General features: G+C 37.1%; 1 protein-coding gene across 15 annotated transcripts in view; it reads right to left on the reverse strand.

The window, feature by feature from the left end:
- Window positions 1–8,227: 8,227 nt before the first annotated feature.
- LOC133534604 (CUGBP Elav-like family member 1) overlaps window positions 8,228–25,419 on the reverse strand; it is a 506,026-nt gene continuing 488,834 nt past the window's right edge. For all 15 annotated transcript variants that reach the window (XM_061873792.1, XM_061873798.1, XM_061873796.1 and 12 more), the window contains one exon: window positions 8,228–12,444. In XM_061873792.1, coding sequence (XP_061729776.1) covers window positions 12,173–12,444 — 272 coding nt within the window. In that variant the 3' untranslated portion in view covers window positions 8,228–12,172. The remainder of the gene's footprint in view (window positions 12,445–25,419) is intronic.

Below are 25,419 nucleotides of genomic sequence, written 5' to 3' on the forward strand. Positions count from 1 at the left end.
AATAAAGTTTAGGAATAATTTGATGATTTTTATTAAGTTCACTTTACATGCTAGTAAAATACGATAGTCGCGATTGACAAGAGAACACCCATCTTTTACCTATCTAGCGGTATTAGAAGGATACGAGTGTCATATCTTGATCCTTCGCATTTTAGCGCTTTCTCGGTGAAGCTCTAAATAGGGGGTATGACATGCATTGTTTTGCCGCCAGAGTGCAGCACTGTCACATATTGTAAACCCGATGCATAGCCATGGGCCATGTATAGGGTTGCCACCTTTTTGCGCCCCAAATAAAGTATTTCTCGTCTGACGGTACAAAAATAAAAAGTACACGGCATAAAAATAAAGTATTTTATTGTATTTTTTTAAATACATATTTTTTGTTTGATTTCGCACTGGCTAACAGTTTCTTATCAGCTTGAAATATGTTTATAGCTTCTAAGCATGGCATGCACAAATTTAAATAAACTAGTAGTTCATTTCTGATAAGCTTAATGGAAGCATTGTTTCTTAAGGTTGCGTTCAGGAACATTGTCAAATGTATTTTCCTGGTGAATATAGATATGAAATTTCCAAAATTTGCATGTTTCGCTTAAAAAAATATAATTAATGAATAAAGGTCGTAAATAAAGTATTTTGGCGTACTTTTAGTGCTTCGTAAAATATAAAGTACACAAAGCTAAAATAGAGTACAATACTTTTTATAAAAGTACGGGTGGCAACCCTAGCCATGTAGCACCTCGGAAACTTTCGTACGGGCCACTATCGGTTTTTCGGCCGGAGGGGAGGTCTAGTTGTTGTAGACTGTCGCGTTGGGTGTCCGCGGGCCGGATTGAAACGCCTTGCTGGCCGGGGTTTGGAGACCTCTGTTATAAACCATAAAGTAACTTATACATACTATGGTTTAATAGTATTTTATGCAACAGTTGTATAAGAAGGGTCAAAAAAGGCGAGTGGCGTGAGTTACAATGTGAGCCGGAGCCGAAGGCGTAGGCGAACATTGTAAAGGAATACGCCACGAGAATTTTTTGACCTACTTATACAACGTTGCATACAATATTTTTCCTACGAGTCAACAAAAATAAATCTTAATTTAGGTAAACAAATTACAGCAAAAGTATAGCCAAGACGCGCGAGCATACCTTGTTCCGCACCCGGCCCGCCTCGGGCCGCGGCCGGCCGGTCGGCGACACCTCCTCGTAACTCATGAGGCCCTGGTACTTGCTACTTGCTAAATTAATTTTTTGGACAGTTTGTTCTCAATTTTGACCACCGTAGCCTACGGAGACTAATAAGCAACGCTAAGTGGTCTTCGTAGTCTATGGGTGTTGCTATATTACGGGTGTCACATGCGTGTTTCTGACGTATGAAGTAATTATTTTTACTATGCAACCAAATGAATATTTTGTAAGAAGCAGCAATGCACTTAGTTTAAAACTGTATTCGTTTTGGTTTTGTTAGGTTGGTAGCCATTAATCGCAGTAACGTTATAGCTTATAAAAGCACAAGAGCTTTTATGAGGAATAGACAATATAGACTTTTCTTGAAATCTTTTATGTATGTTCTTATATTCGTGATAATGAATGCATAAATGACAGATAACAGTAGAGGAGTAGGAAAACAATATTTTGAGAAGTTTGTTAACAGAGAGCCTATACTGAAAAGCGAAAATCGAAATTTCCTAATGTGCTTCTCTATCGCTCGAATATGCAAGAGTGATAGAGGCAGATAACGAACCTTCGATTATTGTGTTTCCCGGTAGACCCTCAGTATGTGCTAGTGGCGCTCTCTGCGTAGAGTTATTGAAAAAATATTAATTAATTGTACCTATTGTGGTAACTGAAATGAAAATAGGCAAATTTAGACGATTATAATTATGCAGTATGGAATTAAAAGGAGGAAAATCTCCTATGGCAGAACTATTGCAAAAATGACCAGCTTTCAGCTTGAAATAATAGTTCCTAATCTCTCCGGTGGCGCTAGGTAGGCTCATGGATTACATGAACCATAGAGGTATAATAATATAAGTGATGAAATGGAGGGAGGGGCAATAAATAACCCGACCAAATTACGTATATTGTTTGTGGTACGTTGTCAGGAATGTTAAAACGTGTTTTTAATTTTATCGCATTGCGTATATTCTGTCCCTCACGGGCGCACGCGTATAGCACATCTATGTAAATACTAGGTCTATGACATTTTATTTCGGTGTATTGTGGCGCCGCCTATTTAATGTTTTTTGATGGACACTTTTCATACATAGAGATTTTCTTCCTATTAGAATAATATTAATAAAGTACGGAGCAAAGAGTAAAGTAAGTATATAAGGTAAAGAGAGCCCTCTTGAAGCATAAGAGGTTGGCAACGCATAAGTGGCTCCTCCGATGTTGCTTATGTCCATGGGTGGCGATGACTGCTTCCCATCAGACGGCTCGTTTGCTGTCTATTACATAAAAAAGATGGAAATTTATTTCAAAGCGCTATCTCTGATTTGCATCCGAATCTAACTGTATATGTGAGCGTGCATATGCATTCGTATGTGTACTTTCATCCTACATAATTATTAGGACTTGGGCGGTTTACAAGTCAATATTTTGTTTGATTTCTTGTAATTCATAACAGTTTCTTTGTTTACAAGATACCAAAGAAAATATTGACTTGTAAACCACCCATGTTGAACTTATATTATGTAGAAAAGTTTTTTAAGGAATTTAATGAAAATATTTAAATAAAAAGATATTACAAATACAAAATACAAATACGTTATTACGTTATTCGTAAAGCATGTATGTTTATTGCTTTCAATTTGGTATACAAGATAGTAATAGATTAGGTGTAAGTACTTGCAGCTTCTGATTCTCTTTGCTTTGGAATTGTTTTTCTTATTACCTTTGTTAGTCTTTGTGTACAAAGCTGCATTAGCCTCGTCTTCTGTGACCTGTGTCTCAGTGACTCTTTCATGTGAGCATTACTAACTTGCCTGGTTTTCAACTGGTCTTGAATTCAAGATATTCCGGAGGTAAAATGTCTAGGATCTAGTACAGTGGTGGGCAAACTACGGTCCGCGGGCCAGCTCCGGCCCGCGCAAAGGCTTCATCCGGCCCGCCGCCGGTCTTTCGAAATAATTAGTATATGGCTCGCGGTATAACGGTTTCAAATCAAAATGCAGAATAATGCATTTTCCGGCCCTCGGATTTTTTTAAACCTTCTGGCACCCATGAAGAAAGTTTGCCCACCACTGATCTAGTACATTAGGAGAATTCGCGGTTATTTTGCCTAGCTTCGTAGCTCCGTAAACAGTTCGCTTCAGATATTCTTTAAAATTAACACATGAGTAATGAATAATGATGTCGTGATTCGGGTCCTTCTTGTAGCTGATGAATTTCAGGCATAAGTCGGATGACTCGGATGTCTTGTCTTCGCACGTACCCCCATAGATGCACTCTATTTCGTTTTACCTAGCTGAATCAAATCGCACAAATTTTTGCAGAGTGTCATCGCTCATCGCCCATCGGACATGTTTGTTCTAAAGGAAATTTGAATCCCACCAAAACCATTTCATGTAAAGTTTTGCCAAGACTAACATGTGCCTATAGTTTTCACACTAAAAAGTTTTCACTCCGACAATCCTAACCCTTTAACTCTATAAGTCCTAACTTTACAAGTTCTAACTCTATATAGCCATCGTCTTGGTTAAACAGTACAGCATGGCCGTTTCACTGCTGTCACAAAAGTTGACTGGTGAAAACTATAGGCACTTGTTGGTCTTGGCAACACTTTACATGAAATGTGTTTGGTGGGATTTCATTTATTTTTGTTATGTGCCCTTCGGGTTCTATTTTCGGGCCGGATAATCTATTTCTTTTTTAAAGCCCATTATCTTTCAGTCTTCCTTTACATAGGCTGCTTTTTTTTTTCTTTTTTTTTTAATACTACGTCGGTGGCAACAAGCATACGGCCCGCCTGATGGTAAGCAGTATCCGTAGCCTATGTACGCCTGGAACTGCAGAGGAGTTACATGCGCGTTGCCGACCCTAACCCCCTCCCGCCCCTCGTTGAGCTCTGGCAACCTTACTCACCGGCAGGAACACAACACTGAGTAGGGTATGCTATGCTTATTATTATTTTCAATAAGGGATAAATGAGGGCGATATTTTGATCTAAGTCAATTATAATCAACTACAGCGGACTGTTGTGCTTTGATACAGCCAAAATTAATTAGGTGGACTTCATTCAACTAGGGGGTATTACTGCAATGTTCTGCCGCCAGAGTGCAGCCCTAGCACCTCTCGTAAAGTCGTAAACGATATAGTAAAGCGATAGAGTAAACGATAGAGCAAGCCCTAGACTGGAATCCCCAAGGAAAAAGGAAACGTTGCTGTCCAAAGCAGACCTGGCGCCGGACTATAATTGCAGAGGCGAAGGCTATTGGGAAGACTTGGAGCGAACTCAAGCACGAAGCTCAAGACCGATTCTGATGGCGGCGCACTGTGGACGCCCTCTGCCCCATCTAGGGGACATAGGACAATAAGTAAAGTAAGTCAAGCGACAAAAATGTTTTCCTTTTAAATATTTTTTTTATTACGTGTATTTTAAAACCTTCTCAACTGATTTTCGTGTAATTTTGGGAGCACATTCGAAGCAATTACTCTAAATAGTACCTATTCACTAGATCAAAAAGCTTTTTGGAACCCTATTTTATTTTGTAATCTTATTTTTAAGAGGCCGTTATCGATTTTAGACGCAAAAATGTCAAATTAATAGAATTAGTCGATTAAATTGTACACCTTTTGTTAACTATTAGAAATAACAAGTACAGGGTTCTACATTGTTGTATTAGCACGTCTTGTTATCTTTCATTTTCACAAAACAAGCCTTATTAAGCTTACTGTGGGACTTAGTCAATTTGTGCAATAATGTCCTATAATATTAATTAATTAATTAATTAAATAATTTATTTATTTTAATATATATATATATTTTAAAACAGACTCAATTAGTTTTTTTTCTGATGGACGTTTAGGTAAACGCGCGTAAAGCCCTGATTTTGTCGATCTTATTTGTAAATTTCGTGAAGTTTGAACTGCTAAAAATGGTTATTTTGTATTTCACATATCCTGTACTGCAACTTTAACAAACAACATTTTTGTTATTATAAATTTGAAGTAGTGTAAATGAAAGTTAGAAGAAATCAATTTTCTCCAGAAATTACTTCAAAACAAGTGACAATGTCTCTGAAAATCGACTTAATTTCAACGTACTACAACATTTGCTAAAAATATTCTTATAGATCATTTTGTATAATTTACCACCATAATTTGTTGATGAATTTTTAAAAACTGTCCCTTCTCGTCACATATTACCAGGACGCACGCTTACGACCTCATAAACCTTAAAAGGCAAGATGAGAAGACGTGCTAACAGAAACCAATACATAATTGTTATTTAGATATTACGTAACAAAAGGTGTACAATTTCAACGATTAAATCTATTAAATTTACATTTTTTCTCTAAAATCGTTACCGGGCTCTTAAAAACCTATCAAATGATGATTTGATGAAAAATACTTTTTTTTCCAGTTTTAGTTACATGCAGGTTCCTATGGAGTGTACATAGGGATAAATAAACAGACGGACATAACGAAACTATACAGGAACCATTATTGCAATTTTGAAAGAAAGAAAAAAGAAAATAAGTTTAATCAGGACGCTCACAATATTGCTTAAATCTATTTTGGCTATGAAACTCTAAAAATGTGAAATTTACAGCAGAGCCATTGGTTTATTAATTTTCTAAAAGTCTTCATCGTGAACTTGTGTTTGTTGTAAGTGTAAGTATAGATATGTACATTTTTATTAGCATTCCAATCACATCACGATTCCAGGAGTTCAGGAACCAATGTTTTCAGGTTTGTAGGTATTTTTACGAGGGTACCCCCATGTTAAGGAGTTGCAGGGTGAAAGTTGCAGATTTATTCTGACCACATGTGTTTGCATACAGACCCGTCTCTACATACCAAATTTCAGCCTTCTAAGACTTCAGGAAGTAGTTTAATCTTTTCAGTAACCTAAAATAACAGAATGATAAAACTAAAAAAAATATATGATACATTACCATGCAAACTTCCACCGAAAATTGGTTTGAATGAGATCTAGTAAGAATTTTTTTTTAAGACTTCATAAATGGAACCCTTCATGGGCGAGTCCGACTCGCACTTGGCCGCTTTTTGTTCATAATAATACAGCTCATGAAATATGCTAACATATAAAAGAAAAAACCAACACTTAACAAAGTCAAACAAAGTTATACAAGAACATATCGTTTCGAGTATAGTCGTTAGATTTGTAGCTGGCCCTCAACGGCTTATCCATTGTCTATTGTTATTGTTAACTAAAACGGCGCGTGCCACTACCTGCAAAAAAAAGGGTCGTATAATTCTAATTGGCACCTGAGCGCGGGCTAGTCTAACGCTCAAAAAAACAGTGTAGGTGTGCTCTCCGATAACGCGCCTTTGTTACGCATATCGAGGACACATTTTAGGCTGGTTCGGTAGCGTTCCACTCGCCAGCACTCGGTAACCGTATATGAACCACACAAGAACACGCAAATTATTTTTCCATTTGTTCATGTTAATCTTATTTCAATTATCATAGGAGTTGTAAATAACCGGTTAAAGTGACCGGGCCCTTTTTTTTGCAAGTAGTGGCACGTACCGTTTTAGTTAACAATGGACAATGGATAAGCCGTTGGGGGCCAGCTACAAATCTAACAACGTGTATGAATCATACTGTCCAGCACTGTACATAAACTAATTACAGGCATAGTATCCTATGGAAAGTTTAAAGTTTACGAGCTTTCTGCGGACTCTACTGATAATTCACCGGTGACATTGAACTAATCCTTATAATACCATAACACAATTGTTTGAAAAAAGGAAGTCACTTCAACGAGACTCGAATTTGCGACTCCAGGATGCGGAAGAGATCCTACTGGATGTACACGTGTTATTATAATGTCGTCATATTTTACGTTGACCATCATACCACTATTGGTAGGTATGATGGGTAGGTAGGTGGATGAATTGTGGAGAACTGGAGATATACAACAGTCGTGGCAGACGACACGAGTCTGTGTCTCAGCGTCATTTTAAATTGTTACGGCACAAAAATTGTTGTGCCATGAGTGCGTGCATGCGTGCGTGCTTTACGAGCGTACGTTCGAATGTGCGCGGGCGAAATTCTGTTATTCGTCGCATGTACTTCGGCCAATTACATTCACACTCGCTATCAGGCCCAACGTCGGGCCCGAGCAAGAGTCGTTTTAAAAATACTTTGTCTATGGAAGGTAGAGGCAAGGAACAGAAACTCCTTAGGCAGAATTGTTGCAAAAGTATCCAGCTGTCAGCTATAAATAATAGTTCCAAATCTCTCCAGAGTAGCGCTAGAGTAGCTAAGAACCTAGGCGATATTGACGGAGTGTAGTGTGCTGTCTATGATTAGATTTTTTCTCAAGTATTCTAGGTATTGTAGCGCCACCTATTTATGGTTTTTTGTCGGACACTTTTTGGCGTTTGTTAGTAGTATACCTCGAAATCAAAAAATCCTTGTAGCTCTTCACCTATTCGCGTTTCGCCGTGATAGCGTTTTTTGTTGTAGCGTGTAATATCGGTGGTATATTTTGTTACGCGCATATATTTTTAACAGACTTTTACAACAGTAGCAAATTTTGATGTAGCATGTATTACCAATAGCCTATTTAGTTACCGCATATATTTTCAATAGATGTTTACAACAGTAGCAAATTTTCATGTAGCATGTATTATCAATTGCCTATTTAGTTAGCCGCAAATATTTTTAGTCGCATTTTACCTGGGTCGCATATTGTTGTAGTGTATTGTATTAATCGTAAAAAAAATGGCTATATCACTGGGATATAATAATACGGTCGCTTATTGACCTCATTGCTACAGCCATACATTAACCGGCTTTGGAGAATTTGTTGACTTAACTTTGTCTTTAATTGCCAAAAATGACAAATGTTTGATATTTTTGCATATCAACCATTTTTTTTACATTTCAAATATTGTTAATGTGCTGATATTTGGTGAAATGGAAAAATACCCTTGCTCGAGCCCAACGTCGGGCCTGACATCGGGTCTGATAGCGAGTGTGGATGTAATTGGCCCTTATATAAAACACTTATAAGGACAAGATCAATAATGAAACATTTTGTTTTTTAAACTTGACATTTATTTACATTCATATCAACAAAACAGGTGTTGTATAAAACAGTTCTTTTATATTAAATTTTTACCATTGTATACTAAATAAGGTGCCTCGAAATTGTGTAAAAATAAATTTACGTCCGTATTTTAGGATATTCTGACATGGTAAATGTAATATGGAATTAATTATTCTGTCCTATTCGTGAGTTGATTTAAAAATGTTCATACACTCAGTAAGATTAACTAAATTGAAGTACTTTATAAATTACAGTATTCAATAAAGCTGACAAGTAACACAATACCCGAAGTTAGCAGTTACTTCGTTTTGCGTAGTCGTTCTAGATTTGGACAGTTCTTATAATTAGTGAGCTCTATCAATAATTCAGGATAAGGAAAATTAAATGTCGCTCCCAGTATCATCAGCAGTGGCAGCATGGTTCCATTTTATCGCTTGTCACTATGCCAGTCACTTTCACACAAACACGCTTGTTAGAATACTTACGAGTAGAACGTGACAGGCATGGTGACAAATGGTAAAGAGCCGACCATCTTAGCCCTACAGGTTGAGCTACCTGTGTGGTTGGCAACTACTTACACTGCATCAGTTTTTCATAAAGTTAAATTATTAGACTAATTCTTAAACTGACAATAGTAAACCTCTTGTCTCTGCAACAAGGTTTATGAATTGTTAGTTAACAGTGGGGACGATGGTGTGACATGTTTAATAAATCTCACTAAAATCATCTCATGCTTTGAGTGCTTGTATTATGAAATTCTAAACAAATGATAGATGAATGAAATTCTAAACATATTAAACATATTTGGCCATTGCCTCTTTTATTGGCATGTTCTTTAATCAAAGAAGCGAAATATAATTTATCACGGCAACAAATATAAAATGCTATCTTATCCCTTTTTTATTTAATAATATTATTAGTTATCAACAGATGTCGGAATTCTCGTGGCAGTTTGAATTGTCATTAGGGACTTATCATTTATCGACTTTCGACATATTTATATCGATACAATGTAGAAATACAGCATATTAAAAAAGATTTAAAGGAGAGGTAAATAAGACCGATCTCTTGGTATTAACATTTGAGTAGTTGAAAATGCGAAATAGAGATGTGCAATAAAAACAAAACTGAATAGACATTTAATTCCTTTAGTTCAGTTGTGTTTTTTTTTTCAAAATGACGTTTAAAGTCTGTGCTAACAAATATTCCATTAAGTAGTTTCTATGTAAAATAAATAAGCAGTAGTCATCTTTTTTCCATATTATCTGCTTAAATTACTTCAATTATAGACAAAAAGGCCACAATAATTCCGGTCTCTGGTTATCAACGCAATTTTCATACAACGAATAAAAATAAAAATAGGCATGCCTGATCTGTTTATCTAAAACGAATAAGAATATTATCTTGGATGAAAATTGTAATGACATCTATAATTTCGCTTCGTGCAGCGACCTCTCTCAAATTTCCACACATGCCTTTCCATTTCCAATGTCGGACGAACACAATATTTTTTTAAATGTCAAATACGGATTTGTAAAATGTTATAATGACTACAAATTTTGGCTGTTAGTGTTTTGGCGGGAGCTCAGATGTAACAGCACTAATGTACGAAAACTGAAATCTTTATTTCACATTTAAAGTCCAAAAGGCATTTTTTATGCACAACAACAATGAGGTCTCCCTTATACATACTTAAGGAATATTAAGTAGGTAAAAAACCCTCCACACTAGCATTTTAGACAAGTATTTTTTTAAATAATACCTATAAGTTAACAGACTGATCTCGTGGTCGTGTCCCATTTTTTAATTAACCTACCAAAACGTTAAAATAAAATTTAAAGAAATACATTCCCCTTCTAATAATAATTTATATTACAACAAGAAAAAAGAACAACAAAAAGCTAATCATGTAGGTTCTACGGAACCCTAAATAAAAGAGAATAACTAGACAATGACTGAATCACTAACTGTAACACCTACAACGGAACTTATTCAGTCTAGATATTGTCTTTTTTCAGACATCAAAACATGACTAAATTAGAGTAAATAACTTATAAACCATCTTATAATCCTCTCTTTAATATATAATACTCAACTAAATTTAATTAAGCTATTTCAAGATGATCTACATCAGTTCTTTAAACAAAAAAGTAAACACGTAGAATATTAACTATATGCCTATAACTTAAAGTGACAGGTTAGGTACTTTACATTTTAAATTGGTCGTTCGTGGGTAGTTGGAACATAACACGTCGGTACAACTCGAATTAGTGAAACATCATTTACACACGTAAATAATATACGATCGTTACCTGGGTCTAGTCAACGCCTGATTATGAATCTGACAAGTTAAAATACTCTCATGAATTACTTCCTCTTGCATGCTTTAACTTACATCTTGGAGTAATTATAATTAAAGGAAAAGCATCTAAAATTACAAAAAGAGTAAGAAGCAAAGTTTAATTATATTATTATAATAACGTAGAATATAAAGACCAAACTGTGCCAGTGATATAAGAAGTGAAATGTATTGGCAAACAGTTTTAAGTACCGGAACCCATGTTATGAGCAATGAACATAAAAATGTCGCCGAGCTATGTTCTTCAGAATGCTTTGGTACTCATAATGGGCGATGTTCAAATACCAAACTTACGTACGAAAATATTCTAAATATTAAATACTTAAACCTAATAAAATTTTGACTAAAGGTCCAATGTTCGATGTGTTAAAGAAAAGACTCATGAATGGGATCATGGTAAAACGAAATGATCCCCGTAATGGGTTGTCAGTAGTACGCCGAATATAGCCTAGACGGTCGATCAGTAAACGGTTCATTGAATATTCTACTTTACAGATATATAATTATGCATAAGTTACACACAAACAATTACGACAAGAAGGAAATATTTACGATTTGCACCTACTAGATATCTCAAATATCCACACGCTCCCGAATATGTTCGAGTGAATTTATCTTTTTTTCTTGTAAGAGCCATTTCACTCGTGCCCTAAGTCAATGCTTTCAATATTATAATTTGTGTTTAGGTACCCACATTCGACGGAAATTAAGAACATCATGAAGAAAAATACAATGTATAGACATTGCGTGATTTGAATAAAACATTTGAGATATCTACTACGTAATATGAATAATTCACATATTTCGGGTCAATAGAGCGATAGAAACGTTCACGGTAGGCAGTCTTACAAACAAAATTACAAGTTTAAGTACACTATTGACAACAAGTCAGGTAAAATAAATACACTGATCACTTTGAGATCGATTCGTTACTCTAACATTATTTGAACAAAAACTGCGTAACTGCAATGGCCACGTGGATTACTTTAACACAACAAATTATATCGGTAACACAGAAAATAAATATAACGAAGAAATATCTACTTAAGTATCTAAATATAAAGTTGTTCTATAATATGTCCAATAAAACAATGAAAATAGCAATACTCATTTGGTAGTTCCGGCGTTTGTTCACCGGTAATAAGCTTTGGATGGCAAAATATATAGGTATTTTTAACACGTACGTAATTTGAATTATTCCATGAGCGTATGAATCGACACTGTTAGCTCGGTAGGTACCTACCATTTCTTTGGTGCACAAAGTATCGCTTGCAAAACGCGTTAAACTTACGCTTAAAGTGACTAAAACTTATAAGTTAAAAATATGAATAAGTAATAAACAATTTGGGGAATACTTTGGAAACGATAAATCCTTTGACACAAATCTTAACCTTATACTTATTAGTTAACAACTGTGCACATGGACTCGCGTTTTCGTACGAACCTTATCTATATCTGTCAGTTCAAAGTGCACCGGTTTACATCACAACAAATGTTCAAATACTTACAACCTTTGCATAGTTTTTAGTTTTTTTTTGAAAAAACGATCACTAGGAACAAGTTGTCTATGCTTAGTACGGTCTCGAGAGTTCCTTGGAACGTTTCAATTGAACTTTGAGTCTTTTTGTACCTATTTGGAAGCCATTCATGGCTTGTATCGCGGCCTGTGCGGAGGCGGCGTTGTCATAGGACACGAAACCGAAGCACTTGGAGAGGTTGGTCTGTTTGTCTATGAACACTTTAGCCGAAATTACGTGCCCGAAGGGTAAAAAGGTCGATGCGAGATCTGTATCGGTGAATTCTTGCGGCAGGTGATATATGAACAGGTTACCGCCTTCTGGACCTGCAAAAAAGCCATACTCATTACCATTAACAATATCTCGCCCAATTATTGATACATTTTGCTCTGACCTGTTAATAGAGGTAAAATTTAACGTACCTACATTTAAATATTTATATGCAATGCTTAATAAAAGTATTCATTTGTACAGTGCTGGACAAAAATAATAATATTAATAATACACTTGGACGAAAATGAAAGTTTCTAATATTTGCACTACTTTACGAGTTCCACTACACACATTATACCTTAGGAAAACTTGTAGCACATTTAATGGCTTATTATACATATATAATACAATTTCAAGATCCATCAAAATTAAATTAATTTTTAACAAGCAGAAACGTGTGCGAACGATGCTATTAAGCTTAGAATAAATTTAATTAAATGTAATTCTGCCACTTTTAAATTCATCAAAATTATTTATTTATAAATGTAATTATCGATAGCACTTCATTTTGCTCTGGATAAATTAAATCATAAAGTAATTACAAACGCAAATTAAACATAGTCTAATATTTTGTGTGGCCTCCTTTTGCGATCAACACTGCTAATAATCTACGAGGCACGCTTTTGATGATGATTTAGGTATTCCGGGTCGATAACTTGATATTGTCCAGAGCTCTGATCCTTGTTAGCAACATTTGTTTCGTTAATTTTGCCATACAATCCCGCTTCCAACCATTCTTAATCGGGTTGATATTGGGCGATTGTCGAGGTCATTCAAGCTGTTTGATCCTATTTGACTTGAAGAATGCAGAACGCAGCAGATTTTTTAGCTATGTGCTTCCGCATGCTTCCTTATCTGACTGAATAATTATATACCGGCTAAGCCAAATTTAAGCAGAGTAATCTCAAAATTTTCTTGCAAAATGTTAATATAACCTTCTACAGTCATTATTCCATTAATTCGAGCTACGCTGCCAACTCTAGACCAAGCAAATGAGCCGCTCACCATAAAATTGCCCCCACCTGCTTAAGAGGAAAGAGGACGGCCGATTTTCCATACAAACGTAGTCCCATTTTCCTCCCTGGATATTGACATTTTGGAAAATATGTTTACATAATTTGATGTAGGTATATTACCCATAGTTATGTGCCCCTACGTTTGACTTTTTCCGATTTTTGTATTATTATAAAAAGTGGTTGTGACATAATCGGACAGACAGACGGACATGACGAATCTATAAGGGTTCCGTTTTTTGCCATTTGGCTACGGAACCCTAAAAATTAGGAGTGAAAAACAGATTTCATACACTTTTATATTTAACGCTTCTAACCCCTATTATAATTAAAAATTCTGAAAAATCAAACACTAGCATAGCTGTGGGTGATATACAACAAAGAGCGTAGCCGTGTTTTCATATAGAATCGGCCCTTTCACGAAATGGTTTCTGTATTTTTTTCAATAAGAGCTCTTATGACAAATATTGTTTTCTGTAAGTTTCAGCTTCCTGTTATTGTTATTGTCGAAGATATGATTTTTTGAAAATTTCTAAAAAAAATCCGAATTTTGCCTCATAGGCTAATGCGACTCACGTCAATTTTTGGAACAGTGATAAACATATAATGACTCACGTATTCCTAAAACAATATTGATTACTGGCAAAAAAAATCTTGCATAAATGTAAGAAATAAAACTTCAGAGTTTTTTTTCTTGCTTTCTAGAAGAGCGACACCTACAGTTCTTCATTAGGTAATTGCTTATATAAAGGTGTACCATATATATTTTTTTCAAAATAATCCAGTCAGAACTTCATACTAGAAAATACAAATACCAGATCATTTAGTTGCAACGCGTCGTAAGCCTTACGTCACACCCTACTAAACCGGCTTTTTTGTCTAAACTGCTGAAATTTACTTTCATCAGTCCACAATAATACCTACTGACCTCCAGTACTTCGAGGTCTAAATATATATATATGTTTCTTCGCAAGTGCAAGACGCTTTTTATTCTGAGTACTACTAATAAATGGTCGCTTAGATGCTAAACAGTTTTTCAAACGATTTTCTCTGAGCCTGCAACGTATAGTTCGTGACCTGACCTTAAGTAACATCATTGCCCTAACAACTCTCGCTGATATTTTTGGATTTAACTTCACGCATCGATCAGTCGATCGATCGCATTGAGTTGGTTATCGTTTTTCATGTTTTTTCCGAAAGTGCTGTACAGTGGCTGTAGCACGGTCGCATTTTTATCACTTGGCACTATGCCTGTTACGTTCTAACAAGTATATAAGTGCGAAAGTGATAAAAATGTGACCGTGCTGCAGCCGCAAATCCAACCAAGATGGAATAGTTTTTGGCAATATTTGGAAACGAAATTTGCTTTTGCCTATCGTACATAACCAGATTGCGAACATCAATGGAATGTTTAGATATACATATATGAAAATGACTGGGAATTGTCAAGAATAACACAATGACTCATTTGTTATTATTTCCACACAGGTATATTTAATTATATCTCGTAATTCGTTGCATTTTATCCACATGTGGCGCAAAGTAATCAGATGCAAATTTTGAGTTGTTTTCTTATGTATAACTGCTAGAATTGACTTTTAAATGATGGTTTTGAATGATAATTTTTTATATCCTTCATTTGGATTTAATTTTTTAAAGGAGAATGGGCAATTTGTCCCATGGATGTATACTGTTGAGACATATCTCGTTTGAAAGGGTTTACTCTTAGCATTATTTTATTGTATGACACCAACTTTGGATAACGTGCAGGGACTGAGCAATTTAAAAAAAAAAGTGGCGAATATAAACTGTTGTTTTACAAAGTACTTGTTATGTAGCCGGTTGTTAGGTGTTTTGTATGAAAGAATATGAGAAATTCTAGATTTCTGTTTACCACTACTTACGTTTAAGTACGTACAGGGCTGGAATTAGTTGATATAACATATGCTTGAATTAAAAATACTGCTATTAAACACTGAAACTTGCTTGTATACTCAAGCCATATATCTCATTTAAAAGACATTTTTATAAGGTATTTTAATATATATATACTTGCACTCAAATGCTTGCAGGGGCGGTAATAAAACGAGTTTTTTCGTTAATTAATTGTGGTAAATGCCGCTTTGTTTGTTCTACCTGGCACTAGATGGAGCCTTGGTAGCAGTTTGGGTAATTTTTACTATTGGTATATACAATTGAGTCATATCCTATTTGGAAGGTCTTCAATTAAGCATTAATTACTTATATGACACCAAAGACCGAAAGTGTCCAGGGAAGATGATATTAATAATTTTGATCATGCGCTGCGGCGTAAACTGGAACTAAAAAATGTCATTCATATAGAGTTACTTTTGTAACCATTTACATCACTTTGCATGCCTGAAATATAATGAAAAAGTAATTTATATATATTTTTAAATTATTACCGCTCAATAAATGGCACTAAACTACTTAATTATGATTTTTCAAATCCTCTCTAGTACTGACATCTTGCGTGCAATAGGAGAACCGAATGAGCGGCAAATGCTGGATCCGTATAGTCGCTTATAAACGCTAAAAAATGTCACCGAAGAATAAGTTTGTTTAATTCGGAACTTTGACAATAAAACGAGTGGTTACCTTGAACTAGTAAGTTTCGTCTATTTATCTCTCTTGCTCTTACATATTCGAGTGATAAAGGTAGAAAAAGCATTACATTTTTAAAGTTCGCGTTATGTCCCGCTAGAAACGTTATATAAACTTATTATTAAACATGAAATAAGATTCCTAAGCAATAAGTAGGTAAGTAAATGTATTTATGGAGTAGTTGGAGTACCATAATTAGCAGCAAGAAAATAAATCTAAGTTTATATGTTACGATAAAATAAATCGTAAAAAGGTACTATGTACATACTTGTTTTGTTTCTCTGCAGGAAAATTGTGTAAAAGTGAAACATTTGAGATTGCGTCGCGGTTCAAAGCAACGTTCCTTTCGTTTGCCATATGAAGCAGGCCATAAGTTCTCATGTAAGTGAATTGTCAAATTCTTAGTCAGAATAAAGAATCTTAAACCTAAAATTAACGCAGTGAATACATTACAAGCATCAGCGACTCTAACTGCTTGCCAAGCTAAGATAGTAGCTGTATTTTGTTCCATTATATATACATATGAAATAAAAACTTTTGAATACATTTAACACCTTTATTTCATATAAATTGAAAAATAACTGACGGCATACATTTTCTTCACGGTCGCACAAATATTAGCAGGATGAGTCGACAAGTTAATTTAAAGCAAGCATTGGTGAATAGGTGCATCCAGATCCAGATAAGAGAATGCATGGTTATTGCGCCAATCTCGGACCATTTGCGATTGGTTTGCTAAGGGCACCGCTAGCTGGTGCGGATGCACAGAGCACTTATACATACCTTATTAAATAAAAACTTTTGAATACATTTAACATCTTTATTTCATATAAATTGAAAAATAAGTGACGGCATAGATTTTCTTCACGGTCGCACAAATATTATCAGGACGAGTCGACAAGTTACTTTAAAGCAAGCATTGGTGAATAGGTGCATCCAGATCCAGATAAGGGAATGCATGGCCAATCTCAGACCATTTGCGATTAGTTTGCTAGCTGGAGCGGGTTAACGAAAAACAGTAACTGGCGACGCTAACTGGCGCGGACGCATGCGACGAATTTTACCTACAAAGGCACCCGCGCGCGTGCACCCGCTCCGTGCACTCGCGCCAGCTAGCAAACGCCCTTAACCTTTTGAACGCCAAGAATACCTTAAGGCGTCGTAACTAGCTATGCTCAAAGCGTCATAAATACATTATAGCTGATATAGCCGCTGTCAGAGTAACCTTCACACTTTCAAGTAAGGTTTAGGGCATAGGGCGTCCGCAACGTCGCGCGTGTGCATGGAGCGGGCGTGCGGCTTAGGGTCTCCCCAAACCAGTCGACGCGGAGTCGGCTTTCGCCGAGTGTTTTACACCACACTATTCGCATTTAGCCGATCGGCCGTCTCCGCGGTTGGACACCTGCGTTTAGCAGTCTCATCCTCCTTGCGGCCGTAGAGACGCCTGATCGCCTGCGACTTGCTATCGCAACAGTTGTAAAGCGTCGGTCGGCTCTCCCGTGCTCCGTCCTGCCGTCGAGACGTCAGACAGCACACGTACAGCCGTTGAGTCCGACGAACAGATGTCGGACAGCGGGTGATCGGCAATCGTAAATCTCATTTTTGGAGACTGGTTGTTAGTAACAACCTGAGTTTGAAATTGAACAGACCTGTAAGATTATTTTCCTTGGTAATTGTTACATATTATATAATAACCTGTGATGATGGATATTTTACTTGCACACTTGATCACTATACCTACTAAGAGTCAGACACGTCATATAAACACTTATATTTACCGACTAATATTATTAAATGTTCCTCCGTCATTATTACTTCCGTGTTGTCAGATCTATTGCAGATTTTAATGTGGGTAATAATTCAAATGAACAAATACAAACGCATCAGTAGCTACTTCGGCCGTCATCGGCTCTGTTCGGCCGTCGTCAGCTATGTTCGGCCGTCGAAGACGCTGAACGGCTTCCGCCAGCTCTGACCGGTCCTTATCGTAGGTACTCGGCCGTGATCGGAGCCGTTCAACTCTTTCCGGCACCGTACGGCGGTATAAGGAGATTTATGAATGCGAACGTGTGCGGTAGGCTGCAAACAGCGTCGTACGAATGCGAACAGCTTTACGGCAAAACGCCGTTTTCCCGTCGAAAGACGTCGTTTCGCGTGGGCCGAGCCGATTTACGACTTATTCGCTCTTATTGTGTTGACATAAAGCTTTTTCCGTACGCGATTTGCCGAAACGGCGTCGACTAGTTTGGGGAGACCCTTACAGTATGAGCAACGCAAACTGGCGCGGACGCGTGCGACTGATTTTACTTACAAAGTCACCTGTGCGTGTTTGCCCGCTCCGTGCGCTAGCGCCAGCTAGCAAACGCCCTTAACCTTTTGAACGTCAAGAACACCTAAAGGCGCCGTCACTAGACATGATTTAAGGACCATGAACACATTAATGATTATAGCTGTTATAATCGCTGTCAAAGTCCCTAATGTAATACTCATGCACTTTCAAGCTCACTTGCGCCCGTGACCTTGGCATGTGAGTAACGTTTTTGTTATGGCGTTCAAAGGGTAAAGTATCAATGTCGTAATGCGTCGCTAGCGCGTTATTTTCGAATCGCACCCGTGCTCCCGTGTTGGACTGCACACGCGGTGTACACTTCTTGTTATTGTAACCGTTTGTGCGCCTAGATAACACAAGTACACATACACAACTCGCAAAATGCTCGCGTGCTCTTGTTTATATGTAAAGTACGTCTTCTAGGGCCGCGGATTGGACCCACGCGACCGGCGGGGCGGTGAGCGGCATACATTGGTCGCAATTCAAGCTGTAAAGCTAGTGCAGTGCATGAGGGACGCGCGGCTTTCTCTCACCACATCTTTAGGTGTTCTTGCCGTTCAAAAGGCTAAAAGCACCTAATGAGGGGGCTTTACATTAGCTAGATGCCGGCCCACACGCCGATCCGGTGTACAGGCTAAGGAAATCGCTATGTAGGCCAATTCGAAAGTGCAACTGGCATTAAACCAATTTTAGAATAATATTGGAATGATACCAGTTAGCTGTCATTCGTGCGTTCATTTCGCACTTATACGCATGTATTTGTGCGAGCGAGACGCCCGCAACTAACTGATATGATTCCAATATTACTCTAATATCGGTGTGCACGCCCCTTTTTAGGGTTCCGTAGCCAAATGGCATAAAACGGAACCCTTATAGTTTCGCCATGTCCGTCTGTCTGTCTGTCTGTCTGTCTGTCTGTCTGTCTGTCTGTCTGTCTGTCCGAGGCTTTGCTCCGTGGTAGTTAGTGCTAGAAAGCTGAAATTTGGCATGGATATATAAATCAATAAAGCCGACAAAGTCGTACAATAAAATCGAAAAATTTAATTTTTTTTAGGGTACCTCCCCTACACGTAAAGTGGGGGTGAATTTTTTTTTTCGCTTCAACCCTAGAGTGTGGGGTATCGTTGGAAAGGTCTTTCAAAACTAATAGGGGTTTTCAAGAAACATTTTTTGATAAAGTGAATATATTCGGAGATAATCGCTCCGAAAGGAAAAAAAATGTGTCCCCCCCCCTCTAACTTTTGAACCATAGGTCCAAAAAATATGAAAAAAATCGTGGAAGTAGAGCTTAAGAAAGACATTAAATGAAAACTATAGCGGACATGATCAGTTTAGCTGTTTTTGAGTTATCGCAAAAAGTTTTCCCTTCATAGTAAAAAGACATTTTAATTAGGTACTGATTACGCAAATTTGCCTATTTGTTTAACTCAGGTGAAAGGTACCGTTTCATCCCTTGGTTAACAATTTACTATACTTTAAGCTCCAGTTTAGCTTATTGTGACGGAAGAGTAACTACGGAACCCTACACTGAGCGTGGCCCGACATGCTCTTGGCCGGTTTTTTTTATTCATAAGCAAGGTAAGATTGAACCACTATAGAAGGCAGCGAAGAGGCCGGCAATGGAACTGGTAGCGTTTGATGGAGACAATCAGTTTTCTGTCAAATGCAAGTTCAAATTGGCCTGACTGTCTCACTCACACACCGGAGTAGCGTTTCATATAAGCGTAGTTTGTTATATCCAATCGACCCGCTCTATTCGGTAGGTTTCATTATCTCGATCCATCAGTTAAGTAACAATCTCTTCAATCTGGTGGATCGAGATGGTGGATCCTACTGGACAGATGGAACCTATGGATAGGAAAACGTTATGCTCAACAATTTGGTAGCAGAAGCGATGTGATTTTTTAAAATCGCGACTGTGTCATTGACATAATATATCTGAGGACGGGCCTTACGGGAAATAAGAATGGGGCCAGTACAGCGGTGTTACGCACACGAGTTTGAGCCAAACGTGCAGTCTAACGTCACAAGTACCACAACGTGATTGGTTGATGAGTTCGCATTACGCACGCGATTGATCGCATCTAGCTGCGTTAGACAGCACGATTGGCTCGAATTTGTGAATGACACAACTGAACTAGCACTATCCTTATTGCCCCTAAGGTCGGTCCTTAGATATATGGTAAGCGTCAGGATGGCGGTGGACCTCAGTGAATTTCAAAGAAATATTTATAAACATATTGTACAGTCAGCGTCAAATACTTTGTAGCAGTCAAAGTGGCCAAATAGTTCGGTACACCATACTAAATATATGGTGTACCGAACTATTTGGTTACTTTGGTTGCTACAAAGTATTTGACGTTGACTGTACCTTCTGTGTACCTCAGTGTACCTTTAATAGAAACCAGTGTACCTTTCCCCAAAACGAGATATTTTACAAAACGGTCCACCCGCCAACCTGACGGCAGGATGGCGGGTGGACCTATGAAATCTTGCATTATACCGCACTAAAAGTATGCAGCTATATTGTGCATGAGCTTAGCCTACCTTGTTTTGGGGAGAGGTACACCGGTTTCTATTTCTATTTACAGAGGTACACTGAAGGTACAGTCACCATCATATATATCGGAGCGGCCAAGGTACCCACGAATATCTGAACATGCCTCTACTGTCAAGAGGTTAGAGTGCGTGTTTAGAGATCTTTGAGCACCTCGGCCACTCCGATATATCTGGTGGCGATTGTACCATATAACTGCATACTTTTAGTGCGGTATAATGCAAGATTTCATAGGTCCAACCGCAATCCTGACGTCAGAATGGCGGGTGGACTTTTTCTTAAATATCTCGTTTTGGGTTAGGTACACAGAAGGTACAGTATGTTTATAAATACTTACTTACTGCTATGGCGCAGCGACCCGAAGTGGATCTTGGCCTCCGACACCAAAGACCGCCACGCTTCTCTGTCCCAAACCGTTTCCATCTAGTCGACGGCGCCGAGTTCGCTAAGGTCTTTTTGCATTTCGTCTCTCCAGCGGGACCTACCTAGGACGTCTAGACGGTCTTCGGCCATTTGGAACTTCAGAGTACGCCCTCCAGGCTGCACGATCCTCACCCATCTGGACTACGTGCCCGAGTCTGGCAGCGCGAAAAATCCTAGGACTCACACGTGGAGAGGATGGAACCTGGAGACTCCACAGGAATCAGGAGATTGAAGATCTGGTGTCCGAGCCGAACGTCATTGGATGTTTATAAATATTTCTTTGAAATTCGCTGAGGTCCACCCGCCATCTAGACGCCAGATGTCAATGCCGAGTGCGACCGCCCTTAACCCTTTACCAGGCCAAGGGATATATTTCACCCACATCTTATATCGGTTACCGTAGTCAGGTTTTAACTCCAAACCACCTACAAAATATTTTGTCAATCCCTGAAAATATTATTTTATGATCTTCATTCACAACACGCTTCTAAATTGCGTAATATATCTTTGGCAGCCGTTTAAATTCACTTGAACGCTAATTTCAGTAAACTACGGAGAAATTCGAACACTTTTCATAATTTCTATGAAACAGAAGTACATAGGTCGAACAATTTTTTGATATTTTGTAGATTTTGAGTGTTGAAAGCTAATGTAATCGGAAACATTGCTAAATATTCATGCATTATTGTGTATGACCAGAATTAGGATGTGGGTTGACATTATCCCATGGCCTTATTAGAGTTTAACTGTGTGGGAGCTATATTTCCCATGGCCCGGTAAATTGTCTTGTCATGTCATAAAAACTCACGTAAGTGATTTTTTTTCAGTGATTGATATAATGTTTCGTAGGAGATTTGGAGTTAAACCTTGACTATTATAACCGATATAAGATGTGGGTGGAATATATCCCTTGGCCTGATCAAGAATATAATAAGACAAAATCTAGTATGACAGTTCATTACTTAGACAGGCGATGGGATAACCTTAACCCACATTTTTATTTCTGGTTTAAAGGAAGATCTCCGACGTTCATAAATACATTTTTTACAAGGCGTTCAATACGGTTGCAACAGCATATAAAGTACGTATTAAGACATGCTGGTTCTTCGGGGCCTGGTAAAGGGTTAAAGGGGTGTATTATCTCTAGTCTCTCCAATATGTTCTCCTGGTGGGTCCACGGGGTTTATTTTAAGTGTTATCATTATCATAAACAGTGTTCACCAGCGGGTCTACGGGTACCTAATTATTTTTACCATATTTTTCATGGTCGATGAACACGATTCTATTTTGAAAACGTTGCCCGCGTAGCTACTTCAGTCTTAGGCGGTATATACTCTACACCATGTTCACAAAAGATTGATATTTTAGGTAGAAACTCACATTTCGCAATATTTGTCCATAGTAAATACTAATTCAAAAACTACTGTAGGACCTAAAATCTTCTGTGATAGTAATGTAGAAATAAATACTGTTGACAGGCGGTCAACGGTATTTAGTACAATAATTACACTAAAACAATTCGTATAGAATACAGAACCTATGAATAATATATATCTAGAGAATCTAACTTTAATGCAATAATATAATTGAACAAAAGAAATACATTAGTTCGAGTAGTACGATCAACCTATATGTCTATTTTTAATAGTCTTAATGTTCGTGTATCGGTTCTGTATTCTATGGCCATTAATTATGCTTTATTTTTCAACTTTCTTTGACTACACACAAGTACACATTATATTTGCTTTTTTCTTGAACTTTATCTTGCCCATGTTCGATTCTTCTTATGTCGATGCATCCTCATTATTTCCGTATGGTTTCTGAAAATACAATAACAGTTTTTGTATTGTTTTCTAATACCTATGTTTGAAGTAGGTTTCCTATTTTTAAGAGAAGTTTTTTTTTCATGTAAGTACCGTCAAGTGGGGTAAATTAGAACAGATGGGATACCTATCGACAATTATGTCAATAAACAGTTTTACGTTCCATCAAGAATTGAGAGGTTGCCTCAATTCCTCATGGAAACCATGATGTAAGCTAGACCTTTACACAAATATTCTTTAAACCTCGTTAAGCAAGTAGCTTCTTTACAAACATAACAAAGAAGACAAATCGTCTAGCGTGAAATACCCATCGTTAAAGAGTTCTTTTCTGGTCCTGATCAGAAGTTCCACTTCTTTAAATAGCACTTTTTTGAATGGCAATACCTGGTCTGTTGATGAAACTAAAAAACGCCTATGAGATTTGGGAAGTTCCCTTAATTCCTCGTGGTTTTGTCAAAAGGACCATCTTGGAACTATATACCCACTTTCAAACAATAACTAATTTTCAACATTGGTTCAGAAATGACGAAGATCTTACTTAACATATATACAAAAAAAAAGTTTTTGAAGTCGGTTAAAAAGTAGTATCTTTACAATACTTCCGTCCGTTTACTAAGAAGGGATGACTACTACAATTTGCTTACTAAGTAAGTACTTACTTGCTATTAGTATCAGATTGGAGTCGACTCGAGAGTCAATAAAATGGGCGTCGCCACCCTTTCCGGGTGGGGGGGATTTCACCGCATGAAAAAGAGACACATATAGTGAGTTCTTACTGTTCTACCAAACTACATATATAAAGTAGTCGTACTTTTTGAGTCAAATTAGTTTCATTCTAAAGGTGCGACGTAATGGCCTGAAGCCCGCTCTTAGCATACCTAGTTATACTATTTGATGGATATTGGTGTCAATTTATAATACGTTTAATTATTTATTGTCTTTACCTAATTATCTTACATAACATTATTACCTATACATTTATAACAATAACTTTTGCAAGACGATAAGATTTTTTATTCACAATAACTTGTCCGTATTCGAACTGTCTGGCTACCCGGCTAGCCGTGGCCGTGTACCCGGATTTTATACTCTGAAACTGGAACTAGTGACAGATAAGAGTCGATTGATGTTTTTTTAAAGATACTTATACTTAAATAGAATTACTTACCTATGTTTAATTAAAAGAAAGACTACTTATACATAATAATCCTTACAGTTTTAACCTATTTAACCTACCTACCTACCTACTTTTAATAGTAGCAGTTCGGTTCACTTAGTAGAAATACCTGTTCTAAGAATAATGGAAAAGAAAGGAGAGTAATAAAAATAAAGAATCTGGAAGTTGTTGAGGTGTTCCGTTCTTCATCAGCAATTCTACTTCATCAAATGTCACTTTATTGAGTAAAAATGCTTGTAATATTGATGAAAATCCTAAAATGACTATATGTATGCCTATCCTATACAATATGAGAAGCTCCTTCGGTTTCTCGTAGAACCTATCATCAGAACTGGACCTTGACACAAATGTTCCTTAAAAGCCTTACATGCTATAAACGAAATAAAATAAAAAAAACGCCTAAGGTAAAATACTTGTCGTTGAAGAGTTCCATTTTGCTCAATATCAGCAGTTTCACTTCATCAAATGTCACTTGTTCAAATAAAAAAAAACTTGATATGTTGACGAAAATCCTCAATTCCTCCCAATTGAGAATTCAAATCGATTTAAAATCCTCAATTCCTCATTGAATCCATCATCATAACTGGACCTTGACACAAATGTTTCCTAAGAACCTAGCTTGCTACAAACTTAACAAAGAATAAGAATCGCGCGCGTTGAAGAGTTCCGTTCTGGTCAATATCACTAACTTGTTTAAATAAAAATGCTTGATATGTTGACGAGAATCCAAACATTACTGTATGTATTGTATGCCTATAAGATTTGAGGAATTTCTTCGATTTCTCATGGAACCCATCCTCAGAACTAGACCTTATGACACAAAGGTCTTCAAGAACTTTACTTGCTACAAAATAAACAAATAAAACATATCGCGCGCGAATTGGCGAGTTCCATTTTGGCCAGCATCAGCTGTTGCATTTCGTCAAATGTCACTTTTTAATAAAAATGCTTGATATGTAAATAAAAATCCAGAAATTATAAGATGTCAGGTATTCCCTCGATTATTTATGAAACCCATCATCAGAACTGAACATTGATATAAATACACCTTAAGAACGTTACTCGCTACAAGCTTAATAAA

Source organism: Cydia pomonella, chromosome 2 (genome assembly GCF_033807575.1).
Source record: "Cydia pomonella isolate Wapato2018A chromosome 2, ilCydPomo1, whole genome shotgun sequence".
In the NCBI taxonomy this organism is placed as follows: domain Eukaryota; kingdom Metazoa; phylum Arthropoda; class Insecta; order Lepidoptera; family Tortricidae; genus Cydia; species Cydia pomonella.